This window comes from Leishmania donovani, chromosome 35 (assembly GCF_000227135.1).
Source record: "Leishmania donovani BPK282A1 complete genome, chromosome 35".
NCBI classification, from domain to species: domain Eukaryota; phylum Euglenozoa; class Kinetoplastea; order Trypanosomatida; family Trypanosomatidae; genus Leishmania; species Leishmania donovani.
The window spans coordinates 1501865-1519070 of NC_018262.1; the positions used below are offsets into that span (position 1 = coordinate 1501865).

At 56.1% G+C, this 17206-nt stretch overlaps 6 protein-coding genes across 6 annotated transcripts; all 6 read right to left on the reverse strand.

Moving 5' to 3' along the window:
* Nucleotides 1–562: 562 nt before the first annotated feature.
* Nucleotides 563–1324, reverse strand: LDBPK_353730 (ribulose-phosphate 3-epimerase, putative; the record flags this gene model as incomplete). Its single annotated transcript, XM_003864905.1, has 1 exon — nt 563–1324. The coding sequence occupies one exon, from the start codon at nt 1322–1324 to the stop codon at nt 563–565; it is 762 nt and encodes a 253-aa protein (XP_003864953.1).
* A 3703-nt stretch (nt 1325–5027) lies between these two features.
* On the reverse strand, nt 5028–5789 carry LDBPK_353740 (hypothetical protein, conserved; the record flags this gene model as incomplete). Its single annotated transcript, XM_003864906.1, has 1 exon — nt 5028–5789. One exon carries the CDS (start codon nt 5787–5789, stop codon nt 5028–5030), a length of 762 nt encoding a protein of 253 aa, XP_003864954.1.
* Nucleotides 5790–8467: 2678 nt separating this feature from the next.
* Nucleotides 8468–9145, reverse strand: LDBPK_353750 (Gim5A protein, putative; the record flags this gene model as incomplete). The annotated part of the gene is made up of 1 exon (XM_003864907.1): nt 8468–9145. The coding sequence occupies one exon, from the start codon at nt 9143–9145 to the stop codon at nt 8468–8470; it is 678 nt and encodes a 225-aa protein (XP_003864955.1).
* A 776-nt stretch (nt 9146–9921) lies between these two features.
* LDBPK_353760 (hypothetical protein, conserved) lies at nt 9922–10947 on the reverse strand (the record flags this gene model as incomplete). The annotated part of the gene is made up of 1 exon (XM_003864908.1): nt 9922–10947. The coding sequence occupies one exon, from the start codon at nt 10945–10947 to the stop codon at nt 9922–9924; it is 1026 nt and encodes a 341-aa protein (XP_003864956.1).
* A 1869-nt stretch (nt 10948–12816) lies between these two features.
* LDBPK_353770 (hypothetical protein, conserved) lies at nt 12817–14139 on the reverse strand (the record flags this gene model as incomplete). Its single annotated transcript, XM_003864909.1, has 1 exon — nt 12817–14139. The coding sequence occupies one exon, from the start codon at nt 14137–14139 to the stop codon at nt 12817–12819; it is 1323 nt and encodes a 440-aa protein (XP_003864957.1).
* A 1285-nt stretch (nt 14140–15424) lies between these two features.
* Nucleotides 15425–16816, reverse strand: LDBPK_353780 (hypothetical protein, conserved; the record flags this gene model as incomplete). The annotated part of the gene is made up of 1 exon (XM_003864910.1): nt 15425–16816. One exon carries the CDS (start codon nt 16814–16816, stop codon nt 15425–15427), a length of 1392 nt encoding a protein of 463 aa, XP_003864958.1.
* Between the last annotated feature and the right edge of the window lie 390 nt (nt 16817–17206).

The following is a 17206-nucleotide window of genomic DNA, read 5'->3' on the forward strand; positions in this document are numbered from 1 at the left end:
CGATCCGGCAAGCCTGCCAACCTCGCCGTGGTGCGCCCATCCGCAATGGCCACAGGCAGACTGAAATGAGAGGCGCACGCGACGGGCCGGCAGCGCCAGCACTTGTGCCCAGATACGTCCGCCGCATGCCCTCCCCCACCGCTCGCGGGCGCCAGGTGTTTGCCCTCGGGCCCATCGCGCGGGGGCGAGGACGGAGGGTTCCAGCCCGGTTGAGCCGCCGTTTCCCGCCGCACACCCCGGCGGCGCGAGTTGGTGTCTGTTCCCATAACCTGAGGAGTGGGTGCAACGCCGCTTGATGTCTGATCGAGAACTTCCCGTGCCACCAGCGTCACTCTCAGGTGTGTAGCCCGGCATGAAGTGCATCCGCCGGGTAGGGTCGTCGCAGCAAAGCCAGGCCGTAGCCGCTGCAACCTCGTCCTGGAGAGCAGGGGGGACGAGAGAGAATGAAGCCACGTAGGGTCAAGAGATTTTTGCAGAGTCAGCAAGTAGCGGGGCAGCTGGCGGGCGCACACCTCCACGCTCCCACCGAAGCGTTGGGGCAATGGTGCTGCGCAAAGCTTCGCTACAGACGGCTCGCAGCACGCTGTGCGATGTGCTTCTGGATGCTGCCTCGGAGCCTCTCCATGCTGCCCTTGCGGTCATTCGACTTGAAGGCAGCGCGGCCAGGCACAATGGCGTTCGCGCCGGCAGCAGCAACGAGGTCAATCGTGTCCAATGTGATGGAGCCGTCCACCTGGATCAGGAGGTGAGGATAGCGCTGGCGCAGCTGGCGCACCTTCTCCACCGTCTCGATCTGGAACCGCTGCCCGGCAAGCCCGATCTGCACACACATGACAAGGGCCATGTCGACCTCGCCAGCATCGATGATGGGGAACAGCACTTCCGCCGGCGTGTTGGGGGCAAGAGCGATTCCAGCGACCATGCCGGCCTCGCGTACCTTGCGGCAGACGGCGACAGGGTTCTCGGTGGCCTCGTAATGGAACACGAACGTCGAAGTGCCAGCCTTCGCAAAGGAGTCGACCCAGCGGATGGGGTCGCGAACAATCAGATGGCAGTCCAGGAACGTGTTCGGCAGATGCATGCGCAGGTCCGAAACTGTAGCAGGGGAGAAGCTGAAGTTCGGCGCCAAGTGGCCGTCCACAATGTCCACGTGAAGCCAATCGGCGCTGCCACCCTTATCAGACAGCACGTCCAGCGACTCCTGCAGCAGCTTTGTCTGGTCCGCCACCATCAGCGATGGCGAAATGATGGAGACAATGGGCTGCTTCTTATTGCGGCCATTTGGGTAGGTGGACTTGTCCAGGTGGTTGAACTTGGCGGTCATGGCGGAAGCCTCCAAGTACTGGGCTGCGGGGTGCGAGCAAGAAAAATTTGTGAAGAGAAAATGGACACAGGAACGAGACGCGGGCCGTTGGTGGCTTTAGGGGGAGGGAGGCTGATAAAGCGCGGGCTGACACCGAATGAAAGGAGGTGGCGAAGCGCCTGCAACAAAAAAGTGTGTGGGAGGGGGAGTGTGGGAAGCCACAAAAAAAAAAGCAACTACTGAGGAAGAAAACCCTACGAAAAATGCATACGAGACCGGCACAAAGCAGTTTGATGTCGTTAGTCTATTTACGCCACACCCCGGTCTGGACAACTTATCTCCTCTTTACTGCTTTTCGGGTTTAGAGGAGGGGGGGGGGGTGCGGGGGCGGCAAAGAGAAACCGAGAATGATTAAAGAAAAAAAGTACGAGGAGAAAGAGAGATATAAACCCACAAATGCACACAATGAGTCGAGGAGGGATGCAAAAAAAAAAAGGAAAGAGCACGGATTGCACTGGAAGCACTTTCACCAGAGGAGCACCAACGTTCTTTTTTTCCTACTTTTGGCTGTTGTTGTTGGACCCCCTCAGTGAGAGTGAAATACAGAAATGAAACAAGAACAGCAAAACAAAAAAAAAACGAAAACAGATGATAAGCACCTAGAAAGAGGTGAAGGAAACTTTTTGTTCGTGCAAGAAGGAAGCGCGAAAGAGGGAAAGGATCAGAAGCAACAGAATACGGCAGTTGCGTCTTTTTGTTGTGGTTCTTCACCAACCCTCCTTGGTGAAAAAAGGGGGGCAAACGAAGAACTGTTCGGCAAGCCAAACAATCTGTTTTCTTTTGTGTGTGTGTCGGTGTACCACAAATAGGTCTCACCACTTTGAGCTCTCTGTTTCTTTCCTTACTGGAAGTGAAACACCGCGAGGCTGGAGTTGCAGAGGGGGCTAAACGGCAGTCTCAGGGAAAGGGGGAGGGGGCCGTGAGAGAGACGATGCAGATTCTGCTTTATTCTTTTGAGTTTTCGTGAAGCGGAGAGGACCAGATTTCTCTTTTTGTTTTTTTTTTCGGCTGGCCGAATCTCGCTTTATGCTTTTGCCCTGCTAGGTGTTGGTTGTTGCTTTTCGCTCGTGTTCGACACTGCGTGCAGGAGCGTGAGTGCTGGAGGGAGATGGAAGTTGCTGTGATGGGCTGGTGAGACAGGAGGCCCGTGTCTTCGGGTGAAAAGTGGAAATGGGGATTTGGCGGAGGCCCGAAAAAAACATTTACATGAATCAGTAAGGAATCTCAATCGGCAGTTTTACAGCGTGCAAAGAGAAAGCAAAACCAACTAAGATGCACAAGTGAAGGAGTTGTTTTTCTTTTTGTTTAGAAGGGGGCAGGCAGGATGTGCTTTTCTGATGATGCGTCGGTGAGAGACGGTCCATGGCGAAGAAGCGGAGAGGATGAGGAGTCCAGAAAAGGAAGCAAAGGTGAAAAAGTCCGAGGCAATCAATCATAGGCAGCACATGCCAAAACGAAAAAAGAGTACAAAGCAGACACGACCACGACGCCCCACAGACCAAATATAAAGTGCCCCGTGGAAGGGAGCACAGCGGTGCCTTCATGTCGGGGAAATCACTTAACAGCCAATAAAAAAAAAACGGCCATGATCGAGCACGTCGAATGTCGGCCGACGCTAATGAGGCCCGGTACGCCACTTGCCGCCCCCTTGCTGTGGCCTGCTTCGTTTCTTTTGTGTGTGTGTGTCGTATGCGAGATGAACGGAGAAAATAGACCTCACGTACGAGCTGCGGTCTCGGCTCAGTTGAGCTCAGCAGCAGCGTATTTTTTTCTTTTTCGCACGTGGAAAAGTTCGCTGGCCAGAGAGGCAAAGACAGAGAGAGAGGAAGGCAATAAAAAATGGAATAAGGAAGCACAAAAAGAAGTGGCACGCATCGGAACAAGAGAGTCCTAAAGTTCGGCAGCCGTGGCGTGCCGTCTCTCACCTTTTTTTTTTTCGTTTCTTGCTTCACCCGGTGATGCACCGGTGCACAGTTGCATTCACAGAGACACGCATAAACTCCTTCGTATATAAAACTGTAGCATGGCAACGTCAACCTAAAGAAGGCGAAGTGGAAAGGGGGGAGGGTAGCATCACTACCTACCAAAAGAGAAACAGCTAGAGCCGCACAGAAGGGGGAGCCTATGTGTATGTCTGTGTGCGTGTGTCTGTGTATGTGTGTCTTCTGTGAAACAAGCGAGAAAGTCCGCGACTATCGTGAAGCAGAATTTTTAAAAGGGGGGGGGGGGCAAACGAGCATAAGACACGCTTACTGTTGTCTGAAAGGCGACCACCTCTCTACGGGATCATACGTTTCCTGTTAGACTTCTTCATTATTGCTTCCGTTGCCGTGTTTTGCACCATTTACGGCCACCACCACTGTCTGCCTTGAACACTTCACGCAACGTTTCGTGTGAAGAACGCTTGCATCCTTCCTTTGCCTTCTCTCACAGTCGCGTTCCTTCGGGCCGCAAATGCGGCGTGAGAGATAAGGGAAGACTCGATGAATAACGTAGGAGGGGGTGGGTGCATCCAAATTTTGTGCTTTCCCCCACCTCGTCGTCCTATCCTCATCGCCCTTCCACTCGTGTATGTATGCCTGTGTATACATGCGCGTTGAGCGAAGGTGCTTGGTTTACCCTTCTTGCATGCATATGCTTCCGTGCGCGGAACGCGACCGGCTCTTCCCTTCCCTCCCCAATAAGAATTATCGAGCAGAGGTGTTAACACTCGTCATCTTTTTTTAGCGAACGTTTTTTCATGTTTTGGGACTTCTCAATCTTTTTTTTTACAGCCTTTCATCTGTTGTGCGTGGTGGTGTGACCTGCCATGAAGAAGAGAGGGGTTGGATGAGCAGAGCGTGCTCAACACAGTAAGCAGAAGAAGATGCACACGCCGACACACACACACACACACACACTGAACCGCACCGTAGAAAGAGTAAAACAAAAGAAAGGGAAAAAAGAAAGGAAAGCACACAAGCCAGGGATTGTCATTGACTTCCTGCAGCCTCTGACCACCGCCCTTAAATCGCGCATTTATCGTCTGCTTTTTTTTCGTTTTGCTGGAGGAAGTGAGTAGCGGTGAAAGAAGGCCAACGAAAGCATAGGCGCCGTGAAGAAACACAGATCAGAAAGAGGCATTACTGGTCGCCAGTGAGGAAGAGGAGATGTACAGGGCTGTGGCGCCTTGTCTCACGGCCGCAGAGCACCTTCTCGCCCGGTGGTCGCAGGCGATAGAGCAGCGCGTATTTGCCTACGTGATTCAGGCTGCGCTCGCACACAAATACACATCAGGCGTACGAGCGTTACCGTTCGCAACTGTCTGCATTCGCAGATCTCCCACGGCAGAGCCCCGAGAAGACACCCATAAGAAACGAGGTGGAGACAACGGGTGTGCTTGTTGCACGGGGAGGGAAGAGCTGTTGAGGAGCCGCGCGCACGCTGCTCTCCTGACCTCTGCATGACTCAATGGATAGCGCGAGGTCGGACTCCTTTCAGCCGACGTGTGCTGACTCTCGTTGCTCGCTCACGCAGATGTGCCGGTCACAGGAAGGAAAAAAAAGGCGCCACAAAGGCGGCACCTCCGTGCTACACCCATTCATTTCCCCCTCTCTTCCAGCGTCCTTCACCCTCCTTTTACTCCTGTATTCTCCCGTGTACGCTTCTGAGAAGGCATGCACGCTTATAAAACGCTCATCATGAAGCCAGGGACAGAAGCCGCGAGGCCGAGCATACCCTGCGGGGTGCTGGATACCACGAATAGCGGCGGGGCAAGGGAGGTGATGATGTCCACCGCTTTGCCCGACCGGAGGGCAGCACTGAGGTACTTGGGGCCCGCCGGCGCGGAGCTCTTGAGAAGGGTGTAGCAGAACATGCTCTGAAGCACGCCGTCCGCCACGTTAAGCACCTTGCGGCGGTGGTCCTTTGCCTTCTCCTCGTTCTGACTGTCCTTGACGGCGTCGTACTTGCTGCTCTTCAGTAGAAGATAGTTCATGACGAGACGCGCGATGTTTGACCAGAAAAGAAAGACAAAACGAATGCGGTTGAAGTGCCTGCCGAAGACGGGGTCGAGCATATTGCACTTGGACGCCAGTACGAGCTCCTCGCCAATGAGGAAGACGGTAAAGAAGGCGGTGGAAATGGTCTTGCAGATGCCCACGAGTGGGTTGGGATGGCTTGCGATGACGCTCTTGATGCCGCTGGGAGTGAGGGCCGGGGCAACGACGAGCCACTGCGAGAAGCGGGTGACGGTGCGGTAGTGCGCGGCGCCGTGGAGGATCGTGTCAAAGTGCGCGGACAGCTCCGGGCAACCGGCGGCGGCGGCGGGGGCCACCAGGGCCATCGCACCGAACTGCACGACCGACATGACACGGTCGCGGTTTGACGCATTGCCAACGTAGTCGTTGAAGGCTGTGACCCGCTGCGTGAGGGAGACGTTGGGCATGGTGCTATAGGCGGGGAATGATAAGCGATGCACGTGTGGGTGGAGAGGGGGAGGCCTGTAACGGCGCACTAAACGAAGTTTTTAGAAAAGAGAGAGTCAAGAGCAAAGAGAGCACAGATGAAAAAGAGGAAAAACAACCGGCAAGACGGTGCGTGCCTTTGTGTGTGCGTTCGCGTGCATGTGTGTGTGTGTGTGTGTGTGTTTATCAGCGATTCGGGGGAGACACGGACATGAAGCACGTAAAAAGTCGAGAGACAAAGGGAAACAGAGGCAAGAGCACATCGTCTAAAGGCCCAATGGAACGCATGAGGTGAGCAGCCGACACACACACACACGTGTCCTGAAGGTGAGTACTAAGGATGGAAGGCGAAGGGGGCGGAGGGGGCACACGGACAACAGAGACTGCTTGGCCAAGACGACTACTACTAGACACGCACTAGCCGTGAGAATGTCGCGTCAGCTGCAAAGTCGATCGTATTTCTCCCCTCGTACGATACGCAAAAGAAAAAAAAGACCCTTAGCTTCTTCCAACAACACCACCACCGCCATGCACCTTGAAAGAGCTCCTTGTGTATGTGGTTACATACCGCAGCTTGGGAGGGGGCGGGGGTAGAAAGGAAGCGAGAGCAGAGTGTGCGCCGCTGTTGTTGCCGCCGCTCCTCTCTGCAAACGACGTCACCTAACCTCGACGACGTCATCTGCGCGTCGTGCTGGTTTTCTTCAATCATTCACTCGCTTTATTTTCTTGAGTGTCCACGTTATCATGTTGCTGCTGAATGAATGCATTGAGTCCGATGGCCCTTGAAGAGCAGCGCTGCTTTTCATTTTTTCTGGAATTACTGCTCTTGCCTATATACAGCTCAGCTACCTTCTCATACCCACAGCGCCCCCCCCCCACACACACACACCACATCCATGCAGGACGCAACGACGAGGTCGGCGTTCCTTTTTTATAATGGAGAGAGAGGACGGCGAGAGAGGCCGAAGACGTGTGTGTGTGTGTGCGTGCGTTTGGTTTACCAGTGAATGAAACATGATTCCACAGCGTATGCGTACGCATCCGCACCTCAAGACACGCGCACACTCACTCTTACGCACACTCCCCGGCAGTTACGCACGTGCGCACACCTCTTTTTCTCTCTCGTTGCTTGTGCCCCTCTGATGCCTCAACCACAAGAATATCTGAAACAAACCACACGCACGCACACCGCCATCAACAGACACGAGGAGACGACGCCGGGCAAACGAAAGAGGGAAGATGTAAAAAAAAAGAAAAATGCAAAAGAGCGTTTTTCACGCGCGTTTTTGTGTTTGCGTTTTTTTCCTCAGGGAAGGGGAGGGAAGGAGGGGGTTCTTTTGGAGAGCCCCCATCACACGCAACTCCAGAGAACGCTCACACTCACACAAGCACAAATCCATACACGCACCGCAGCATGTCCACGGCAACGAAAAATGGGTCCGCTAGCCGCTCTCGAGCACTCACTGGCGTCTCCGTCAAGTGGATGGAGGCAGGCACGCTTCCCCATTCGCGTCACGTTTGTTCTCCATGTAATGTGTGTTGTGTGGGCGCTGGTCGTTGAGAGCGAAAAAGAGCCAAATCGGGGGAAAAGAAACGAAAAGGAGAGAAGAGAAATGTGGCAAACCGTTTCACCTGTATCTCTCCCTTTGTGTGTGTGTGTGTGTGTCCTGCACTTGTCGCTGTGCCGCTCCCCGCTCCCCGCTTCCTACGCCCCCATTCCCTCAGTCGCGCACGTACTGAAGGGCGGAGATGGAGGAAGGAAGGGGCCGTTACGGAAGCGACCCAAAAAAAAACGCAGAAAAGAAAAGCCTTGAAAGCATGAAGACGCACCGTACGCGCACGCAACACATGGGGGAACACAGAAACACAACAAACGCGAAAAAGGGGGGAGAAGGCGAGTTAGAGCCCGAGAGTCAAACCGAAACAACTCGAAAAGCGCACATACATGCATACACAGAGACTCACATACATACAGAATGAAATACCACGAGGAGATCATCCGCAATGGAGACACATGCACGTATATACCCTACGTGTGCAGAACATGTACACGTCAGAGAGGGGGAGAGAGGAGAGAGAGAGACAGGAAGCAACAAATAGAAAATAAATAGGAAACGTTTTCGGTGTTGTTCATGCACCTTTTCTTTCGTCTGCGTGTGGTCGCGCGTCATCTGTCTGCTTTTGCGTTTGCCTAAGTGTGAGTGGCTCTTGACGGAGGGAGGGTGCACATGGGAGGGAGGGAGGGCGGGCGGGGACGCAGCGGCCCGGAAATAGGTGAGGGAGGAGGCGAGGAAGCGCGCGGCATAGACACACACGCAGCGACTACGAGAAACGAAACGCACCAAAAAATATATAAACAGAAGAAAAGCAGAGATCAGCAACGATAGAAAGGCCGATGCTCACGGTATCGCAGAGATGGGGAGTACAGGAGCAGGGCGCACCTTCTCCCCTCTTCTCCCTTCCCTCTCTTCCATTGGCCGTGCATACACAATGACAGCTCTAGAGGTCTGCACACGCATGGTGGTATCATAGCAATACTCCTACAATGTGCTTGGTTGTGCCTCTCTAGCGTTTGCGTCTGTTTTCTTGAGGGTTGCTCTTCCTTTCCTTCTGCGCTGCCTCTGATGATGCGGTGCTGTGGATGGGTGTACTTTCATCCTCAGTAGAAATCACACATGGACGCGATGAAGCCAAGCGCACCACGGATCGTATCGTTCAGCCCGAGATGCTTCGGCGCGATGAGCTGCAGCGTCTTGTGCAGCGGCACCAGTGGGCCGCTCACGTCCTCCAGCAGCTGTGGGCCACCCTTCGGGAAGCAGGTCAGCGAGAAGATCAAGAAGCAGCCTAGCTTCACGGTGGTGACCATCTGCCGCTTCTGTTCCTCCGGTGTGTTCTTCTTTTGCGTCATGACGTACGCCTGGCGCATCAGACCGAGCAGCAGTGTGTAGAACCAGCAGGTCACAGCGCAGCCACCGAGGCGGACAAAGCGGTTCGGGTATACGTTGTGGCTGGACAGCACTGCCGTGTTCTCAAAGAAGCAAAAGCACACGTGAAAGAAGTGGCTCAGCTGGTCCACGCGGTCGAGTAGTACGTCACCCTTAGGCTTGGAGAGTGCCTCCAGCGTCGGCTTTGACAGCGCGTTGAAGAGAAGGGCGAGACGCGTGATGGCACGGTAGCCGTCCGCCATGGACGAGAGGCTCTTCAGAGACTTGCTCAGAGAGGTGCAGCCGGCATCGTTAGCAGGGCCAGCGAGGGTCATGGGGAGGAACTGCACAATGGCCATCACCTTATCACGGTCTCCCGTGTTGCCAAGGTACTCAAAGACGGCGGCGGACATGATGGCAAGTGGGTCTGAGTTGGGTTTTGTGTGATGCTGAAACGAAGGATAGTCAAACAGAGAGATGAACCCGATCAACGCACAGCACAAGAATTCGAAAACTAAAAACACGCGAGAGAAGAGAAAGAGAGAGACAGTGGTTACGGTAACTGAGCGGCAATTCTTTTTTTTTTCATGGAGAGAGAGGAGGAAGGAAGAGGGGGTGGGGTGGGGTGAGGAGTAGGCAATGTGTAGGAAAAAGAGAGCAAAAGGGAAAGGCGGGAAGGAAACGTGAGATGAGCGAAGGGGGAAGGGGAGCAGCAGCAAAGGACACACCGCGGCAAGCGAAGAGAGAGAGACGAGGGAAGGGTGGGCCTTCCGAGTCACACAATCAGATACGGCGGATGTGACGGCAGCAACTTAGCTCCTGCCAGGGAGAGAGAGTATCCTCTTCACCGATGCCTGCAAAATGCTTCAGAAAACGTCAGTGAAGCAGCACCACCTCTCCACCACCACCCCAACCAAAGAGGTAGAGACAGAACAGCGCACTGAACGCGTAGGATGTAAGCATATATATATATATATAATCTTTTTTTGTGTGTATGTGCACCTTCCTTCGCATGTGTGTGAGGGGAAGACCGAAGGCGAGACCGCAACAAAACCCGCAACAAACGCAAAAAAGGGAAACACGCAAAATGCACTCTTGAAAACCTGCCGCACGTGCAGCAAGGAGCAGCTTCCACCGTCACTGCGAAGAAGTACAAAAGACGCGCACGAGCGTTCACGTGCTGTCGCTATCACAGATACTTCCCACGAACGTTGGAAGGACCTGCATCGCGCTGATGACGACTATGCCAGGGGCGCCAGTACGGCTCATACAAGTTGTGGGTCCGTTGTGCCGCATAGGGCCGATAGATCACGTAGCCCAGGTACAAGCCGGCGGCTGCCCCGGAGCCTGTAGAGAGTGACAAAAGCGCGCGCACCCCCCATGGAGTGAGCTGCTTGTAGTTGAAACCCACATAAGCCACTCCGCCGAGAAAGCCCGAGCAGAGGCTGGAGTTCAAGATGTGCCACCATGTGCGCTGCGGCGAGGAAACGTCACCCGACCAGAGCAGCATAAACAGGTTCGTCAAGGCGTCGCCGACCGGCATGCCGATGGTGCCCATCAGGGCTACCGCCCCGCCTTTGGCCACCGACGTTGTAATCTCGTGGAAGGCGATGCTGCCGAGCGTGACGCCGTTCAGCTTTGCGTAGGTCTTGTCCATGGTGCGGTACAGGTAGGCGGTCCGACCTGCACCGAAACAAAATCCAGCTGTCGTGCACACGCGCAGGAAGTAGACGAGGCAGTCCGACGGCTGATCGATCATCCAGTCTAGCCAGTGGATCTTCAGCTTCTCTCGCATTTCCTTCTGCTCTGCCACCCACTGCTGGTAGCGTCGGTCATTGGCGTAGTCGTATCGCTGCAGGACCGACCGCTGCGCCTCACGAGCCTTCATGTGCGCGTCAGCCTGGCGGAACTCATTTTCAAAGCGACTCACAAGCATGTCAATCGACTCAACATCCATCGTTGACGCTCGGCCGTCACCGTGGCGCCGTATCCTCTGCTCACCGCGCATTCGATCAAACTGCGAGTAGGCGACGCCGCTGTCACCGTACTCGCGATCCTTACCAGTGACTACGTTTTCGAACGACTCCGTATCCATAAGACTGCGAGAGAGCGGCACCTTCGCATCACCACCGCCGGCGTCGCTCGAGGGGGATGGAGAGGCGCCGCCAGCGGCGGCAGACTGGCGGCCGCGCTGAAACGGCCACCACGACACCATTGCGCCCCACCAAAACCTGCAAAGAGCGACAAGGAGAAAAAGATAAAAACCCCGTATTGATGGAAAGTGGTGTAGCACCGTGTGCGCGGGGTCGATGAGGCAAAGGCCAACGGCAGGCAAAGCGACTTCACACTTAGAAAAGACCAAAGGAAGAGATACCCTTCAGGGGAGCTGAGAGCTGCAAAGAGGGCGGTGAAGAAGGAGTGCTATAGGGAGAGAGGTCCCGCCCCAGCTGCGTTATCTTCTAGCCCCGTGCTCGATGATGTTTGTTTTGCTTTGGTGGAAGAAGCGTATCGCGCCGAGGCAAAATCCTCAGGTACCACGCCTGAGACGCCGGTCAATCGGTGCAGATGTCGAAAGAGAAGACAAAAGCGAAAGGGTAAAACAAATCGAAGAGGAGGGGGGACGGAGCAGCGGGTGAGCGAGTGAGAGAAGAATACATACAACGTTGAGCGGTTGTCCGCCTTGTTCAGATTTGCAGGCTTCCCTACCTCCCTGCAGCGCAGCGCGAGGAGGATGGGAGGGTGCGAGTTGACTTCTCGAACACCTCCAGTTTCATGTGTGCCGTCACGAGCACTGGAAAATGTTCGGTGACAACGTGCAGGCAGAGTTATGCGAGTTCCTTCCTCTTCATCCTAGCGACACGTGAGTGAGCAAAGATCTCTTTGTTTCTGCTCTTTTTTTTTCATTGGAAGAAGGAAAGTGCCTGTGCGCTTGATTGCATTTTCTTTACAGTTTCGTGTTGCTTCAGGGAGATACATCATCTTCCATTCGTGTTATGCCTTCTCATTCTCTAAAATGCTGGGAGAGAAGGGGGCGGCGCACAGGGCAGTTTGCAAGTCACCCTAAGCCTCCCCCTGCCATCAACTCTGCCGCTGCGCGCTCTTCTTTCGGTCTCCAAAAACGGGGGAGGGGAAGGGGGATGGGCACATGCAGTGAGTACCGCACCCCACTGCGAAAGCGAAGTCGATCGCGTTCGTCCTCGCACAGCGTTAGACGGAAAGGGTGCGGCCTTCAACGCAGCTGCACGTACGTCCCGCACGCACAGGAGACGGGAAGAGGCGGAGAAACGATGAGCGCGTACACCCGAGTGGGCACACAGGCACAGAGTGAAAGGAAAGTGGCAGAGAGGAAAGAGAGGAGGAAAAGAAAAGGAATACAAAGAAGACAAAACAAAGGTAAGACCGTACAGGATGGAGAAGTGACGACAACTCCGTTGATCAACGACGCGCAAGCTCACAGACACTTAGACAGACACGAGAAGACTCACAAACGTCTGCACGCCCACGCACTCACACACTACGGGAAGAGGGAGAAGCAAAACGAGCAAAAACAAAAGATACAAGTAAGCACAACAGGGAGGGTTGTGTCAGTACAGTTGGAACGGCGACGAGGAGGCACAGAAGTGCGTGTCCGAATCACCAGAGCAAGAAGAAAGCGAAGAGCTGACCCAGCGCTGAGGGAGAGTATGGCAGGGGAGGGGGAAACGCGGAAAGAGATAAAGAAAAAAGCACGAAAGGAGGAAGAACGAGAACAAAAAGCAACAACGCCAAAGAAAACTCTGTTCATCAACGGGTGTGCGCCCGTACAGGGGGACTCGCAACAAGCGGAGGGGGGAAGCACAGCGCACCACCCACACCAAATATCCGTGAGGGCGGTAAGGAAAACAAATGCCGGTAACCCTCTGGTCTTCGGTAGAGGTGCGTGGGTCAGCGCTCCAGTCCTCTCCGAAATGAGGAGATCAACGAAACGCAGCGTACGACGAGGAAGAGAAGCAGAGAAAAGATATTTACGCACACACACACGAGGCACGCGGCACACCTGCTCGCTTCACGCGATTTTATCCCCGCCTCACCTCCACTTGTTGCCTCATTTCCTGCGACCCGATGCCGCCTTGCGAGCCTGCGTCGGTGCCGCTTTCTTGGCGATAGCAGCACGCATCTGATTGTTCGACGCACGCAGCTCCTCGATTTGGCGCACCAGCTTATTCTCCTCGGCATCGAGGTTGCGCTTTGCGGCTCGCACAGATGCTTCGCCGGAGATGTGAATGCTGTCATCAAAGCGGGCAACTTCGTTGTGCTTTTCAACGTGCTGCATCAGCCTCGCCTCCATCGACTGTACAACGCTCTCCTTCTCCAGCACGAGCATGTTCTTGCGTGCTACATTGGTGCGCATCATCTCGTTGTTCTTGTAGAGAAGTCGGAAAGTGTCCACTGGTATGTACTCATCCTGTGGCAGCACCTCCGACACGTCCTCCGGCTCCTCTCGCGAGGCGGACGGCACCAACGCCGACTTGGCGACGTTGCGTTCGAATTCGCGCGCCAGCCGCATCTCATTCAGCGACTTGGTCACGGTATCCAAGCGCCGTTGCAGCTGCTGCTCACGGGTTAGTTGCGCCTTGATAACGTTTTCCTGGCGGCGGCAGGCCATCTTCATGTCCTGTACGGCGTCGGAGAGGAACTCGCGATCGCTCTCCATGCACGCGATGCTATTCTCGACGAGGGTTGAGTCGCTTTCTGTCTTGACCACCAGCTGCAGCTTATTATTGTCCGCCGCCATGCGCTGCGCCTTGGCCTGCAGCTCGTTGCACTCTTTCTCTCGCACCCGGCAGTCGTTGCACAGCTGCATGTACCTCGTGCGACGCTCCTCGTTCTCCAGCACCTTCGCGCTCAGCGCTAGCACCGTCTTCTCCAGCCTTGCAATCGTCACCTTGCTGCTCTTGATGTCGGCGCGCAGAGACGCCTCCACAAGCGACATGTCATGAATATCCGCCCGCTCGCGCTCGATCCGTGAGAACTGCACATCACGCTTGCCGCCGTACCAGCCCGTTGCAGCCATTACCATGTCCAGCTCTTTGTGCGTGCTGTGAAGCTTGTTTGCCCGTTCGCGCAGCAGCTTCTCCTGCATGGCATTCTCGCGCGCCAGCAGCTGGTTCCGGCGTTGCACAATCTTCAGCTGGTTCTGCAGACGGACGATGTTGTCCATGGCATCCTCGGCGGCGATCTCCTGTGGCGCCACCGTGGCCTCGTTGTACTGCTGAATCTGGCGACTCACTTCATCGTTGCGGTTCTGCTGCTCGATTGTCTCCAGTTCGGCGCCGAGCGAGTCCAACCGAGCCGCGTACTCCTCGATTGCCCGCGTCATGCGCTGCAGCTCCTGCTGCGCAACAGGGTCCATTGTGGCGAGCTCCATCTCTGCTTCCTCGTGTGCGGGGAGAGCCGAGGAGTGAAGGGAAGACGCAGAGTGTGCTGTGCGCCAGTCAATGTTCTTACTTGCTTCACAGCGCTCAAGGTCGGCAGCGCGTCAAAGCAGAACCGGTGCGCGAATGGGGGAAGCGGCCACGCCAGGGAGACGGCAAGGAGAGCAGTCACGCCAATTCGTTTGTCTGGCTCGTTTGCGTGTTTGTTTCCTTTGGCCTGACGGCCCCGAATACGCTGTGGAAAAATATACGAGGCGAAAATACACAAAAAAATTCCACCAAAACAATGCGCAACACCACTTTGGGAAACGCACACACACACACAAAGCCTCGCAAAACGGTCAGCAATGATATGGCGGCAATACAGCTGAGAGCAGGGGGGGGCGTGGCGGTGGCGAGAGGGAGCGCAATCAACAAGAGTGAGGGAGATGAGAGAGGTGACAAGGTGATGCGTAGGGACGGAGGGACAAAGAGCGTCTTCTCTGTTGCAGCGAAGACTTCGTCGCGGCGGTGTGTGCGAGTGTGTGTGTGTGTGTCTATCGTAGGGCGCGAGGGCACACCTTCGCTTCTTTTTTTTTTCAACGAAAACCGAAGTACGCACTTTGGCTCTTCACCTGCAGACGAACGGCACACTGGGCGCAACACTGAACGAAGAAAAGCGCGCTGCAGCTGAGCACGTTAGTATTAGTCTGTTTGGCTCCTAGAAGGATCGAGATAGAGGCTTTATCACCTTTTGTGCGCGTTGGTGGGGACGGGGGAGGGGCAGTGAACAAGCGGCCCTTGTGGTTGGTTGTAATAATAACGTACTGCATTTTGGCGTTGTACGGCGCGGAAGAAGCCGGGACGGGGTGGTGGAGGTCGAGAGGAGAGCGGCGGAAACGGAAAAAATGGAAGAGGCCAATGAAGAAGCGCATGGAGGGAAGACAAACTGACCTGAGGGACAAGGTTGGTGCCCAGTCGAACCGGTGTACGCGAACGCGGTCAGCCTTTCGGCACTCGCGCCACGTCCACACAGTTCCCACCTACATGGCGTGTGGAGAACGGCAGAAATGTTTCCGAAAAAAAAAAAAAGGTGCGGTGCATCGGCAAGCTCTTAGGCATTATTCGGTTCTTAGGCAGACCCCACCTCTTTGGCACCTGAGTCTCCGTTGTTTTCTGTACGTTGCTTCTGCCTGATGGTCGGAGCACGTTCAAGCGCACGGAAACGCGGCACTGGCACTCATCTACGATGAGGTGGAGGGCACGGCGGGGTCACAACGCCCTCCTCGCCTCCCTCCCTCACACAAGCAGCGACATGGGAGGAGAGGAACGTTCCTTTTTGAGATGCCATGCCCATGGCCGTTCTGGGGCCAAAGTGCGCCTACGCCATACGTCGAAGCAGCGCCGGCTCAGCCGCTCCCGCCGCAACTGCGCCAGAACATCCCACGCGAGGCGAGCGCGACGCCTCTCCGCAGCGCGAAAACGCCACCGCCGAAAGCAGCCGAGTACAAGCGCTGTTTCACTGATAGTGTCAGCCACGTAGAGGTTTGTGCGCACCTGTACACGCGCCTGTGCACGGCAGTGCCATTGTCGCAGCAAACCGTGCCGCCGCGTGCACTGGAGAGCTCTGGTTGCGCGCCGCAGCAGCGCCCGATCCCTCCAACGCTCGAAGCAGCCTTGCAGCAGCTGCGCTTGATGCGTCAGACGCACTGTGAGACGGCTTCGCCAGAGCCGGAGTGCATGGCGAGCCAACTGATATACGTGCAGCTTCCACGCCACTGCAGCCGCCTGGCAATGTTCCGTGGCCGCTACCCAGCGAGAAAGAACCAGCCACTTCCGCTGCCGGCGCGCTCGATGAGCAGCGAGGGCCTGCAGCCATCGGCACACGACGTGCGCGTACACGCACTGGAGATGAAAACGATCCGCCCGACGGGCTCGGGCGCGAATGTGCCACCAATCAAAGCAACTGCGGAGCTGGGCCGCGTGCGCAACGCAGCGCGCTGCGCTGACCTTGTACTTGAGTAGCCCTCTCTGCGCGACGGGAACGATGCACACACGAAGTGGGGCTCGCGATTGCTCCTCCACGACGCCACTGCCTGCGCCTAAGCTTTGTGCTGCGGGTGCAGCGCGCTGTCGCTGATGCTCGGGCCGGCTGCGGTAGTGCTGTAGGGCGAGACGACGCGCACAGCTGCCCATTCGCCGCGCTACCTTGGCGCGCATCTGTTGGGTGTAGTGCCACGCAGCCAAGTGCGCCATCAGCCGCCACTCCGTCCGTTGCCTCCACGCCAAAAAGAGGCGCCGCAGGAGCAGCCGAGGTCCAACCGCGGCCACCACCACGGTGCCAGTGCCCGACGCATGTGGTCTTCCCTGCAGAAGCGCTAACACCTCTGCATCCCCACCACATGCCTCAAGCAGTGTTTGGCTGTGGCGCCACCGCTGCCGAGACGCGGCGAACTGACTAGCAGCCTCATTGAGTGCGCCACGTTCACGATGCCAGGTGAAGGCTCGGAGCCACTGCTGGAAGCAGCGCTGGCGTTGTGCTTGCCGACACGCGGCGAACGCGCGACTTCGCTGCTGCAAAAGTCGCCTCCACGAGGACAGGACAGCGTGTAACGCTTTTCGCGTCTGCACAAAACGCTTCCAGTGGAAGATGATGCTCGTCAGCAGAGAGACGCGCCAGCGTCGCTGCATCACCGACGCGTCGCTCCAGCGTCGCAGCAAGCGACGCTGGACGTAGTAGCTGTAGCGCAAGTCTACATTCTCGCAGAGAGCACGCCGCGTGTACACCTCGAGGCGCAGTTGACGGAGAAACACGGTCGCGATGGCGCGGTCCTTCGCGACGCGGAGAATGATGAGCGACACAGACGATCGCACACGCTCTTCCTCGATGTCAACGGCGTCTGCCGTCGGTGCCCCCACGCGACTACCTCCGGAGGCGGCGGTGGTTCGGCCGCTCCGGGGTGCAACTGTGGCGGAGCTTGTCAAGCTGGAGACCCGCTGCAGTGCTGTACGCCGAGTCGAGGTCGGCGAGGATGAGGGAATCTCGGCGACGGCAGGAGCTTCCGTTGTGCCGTGGGGTTG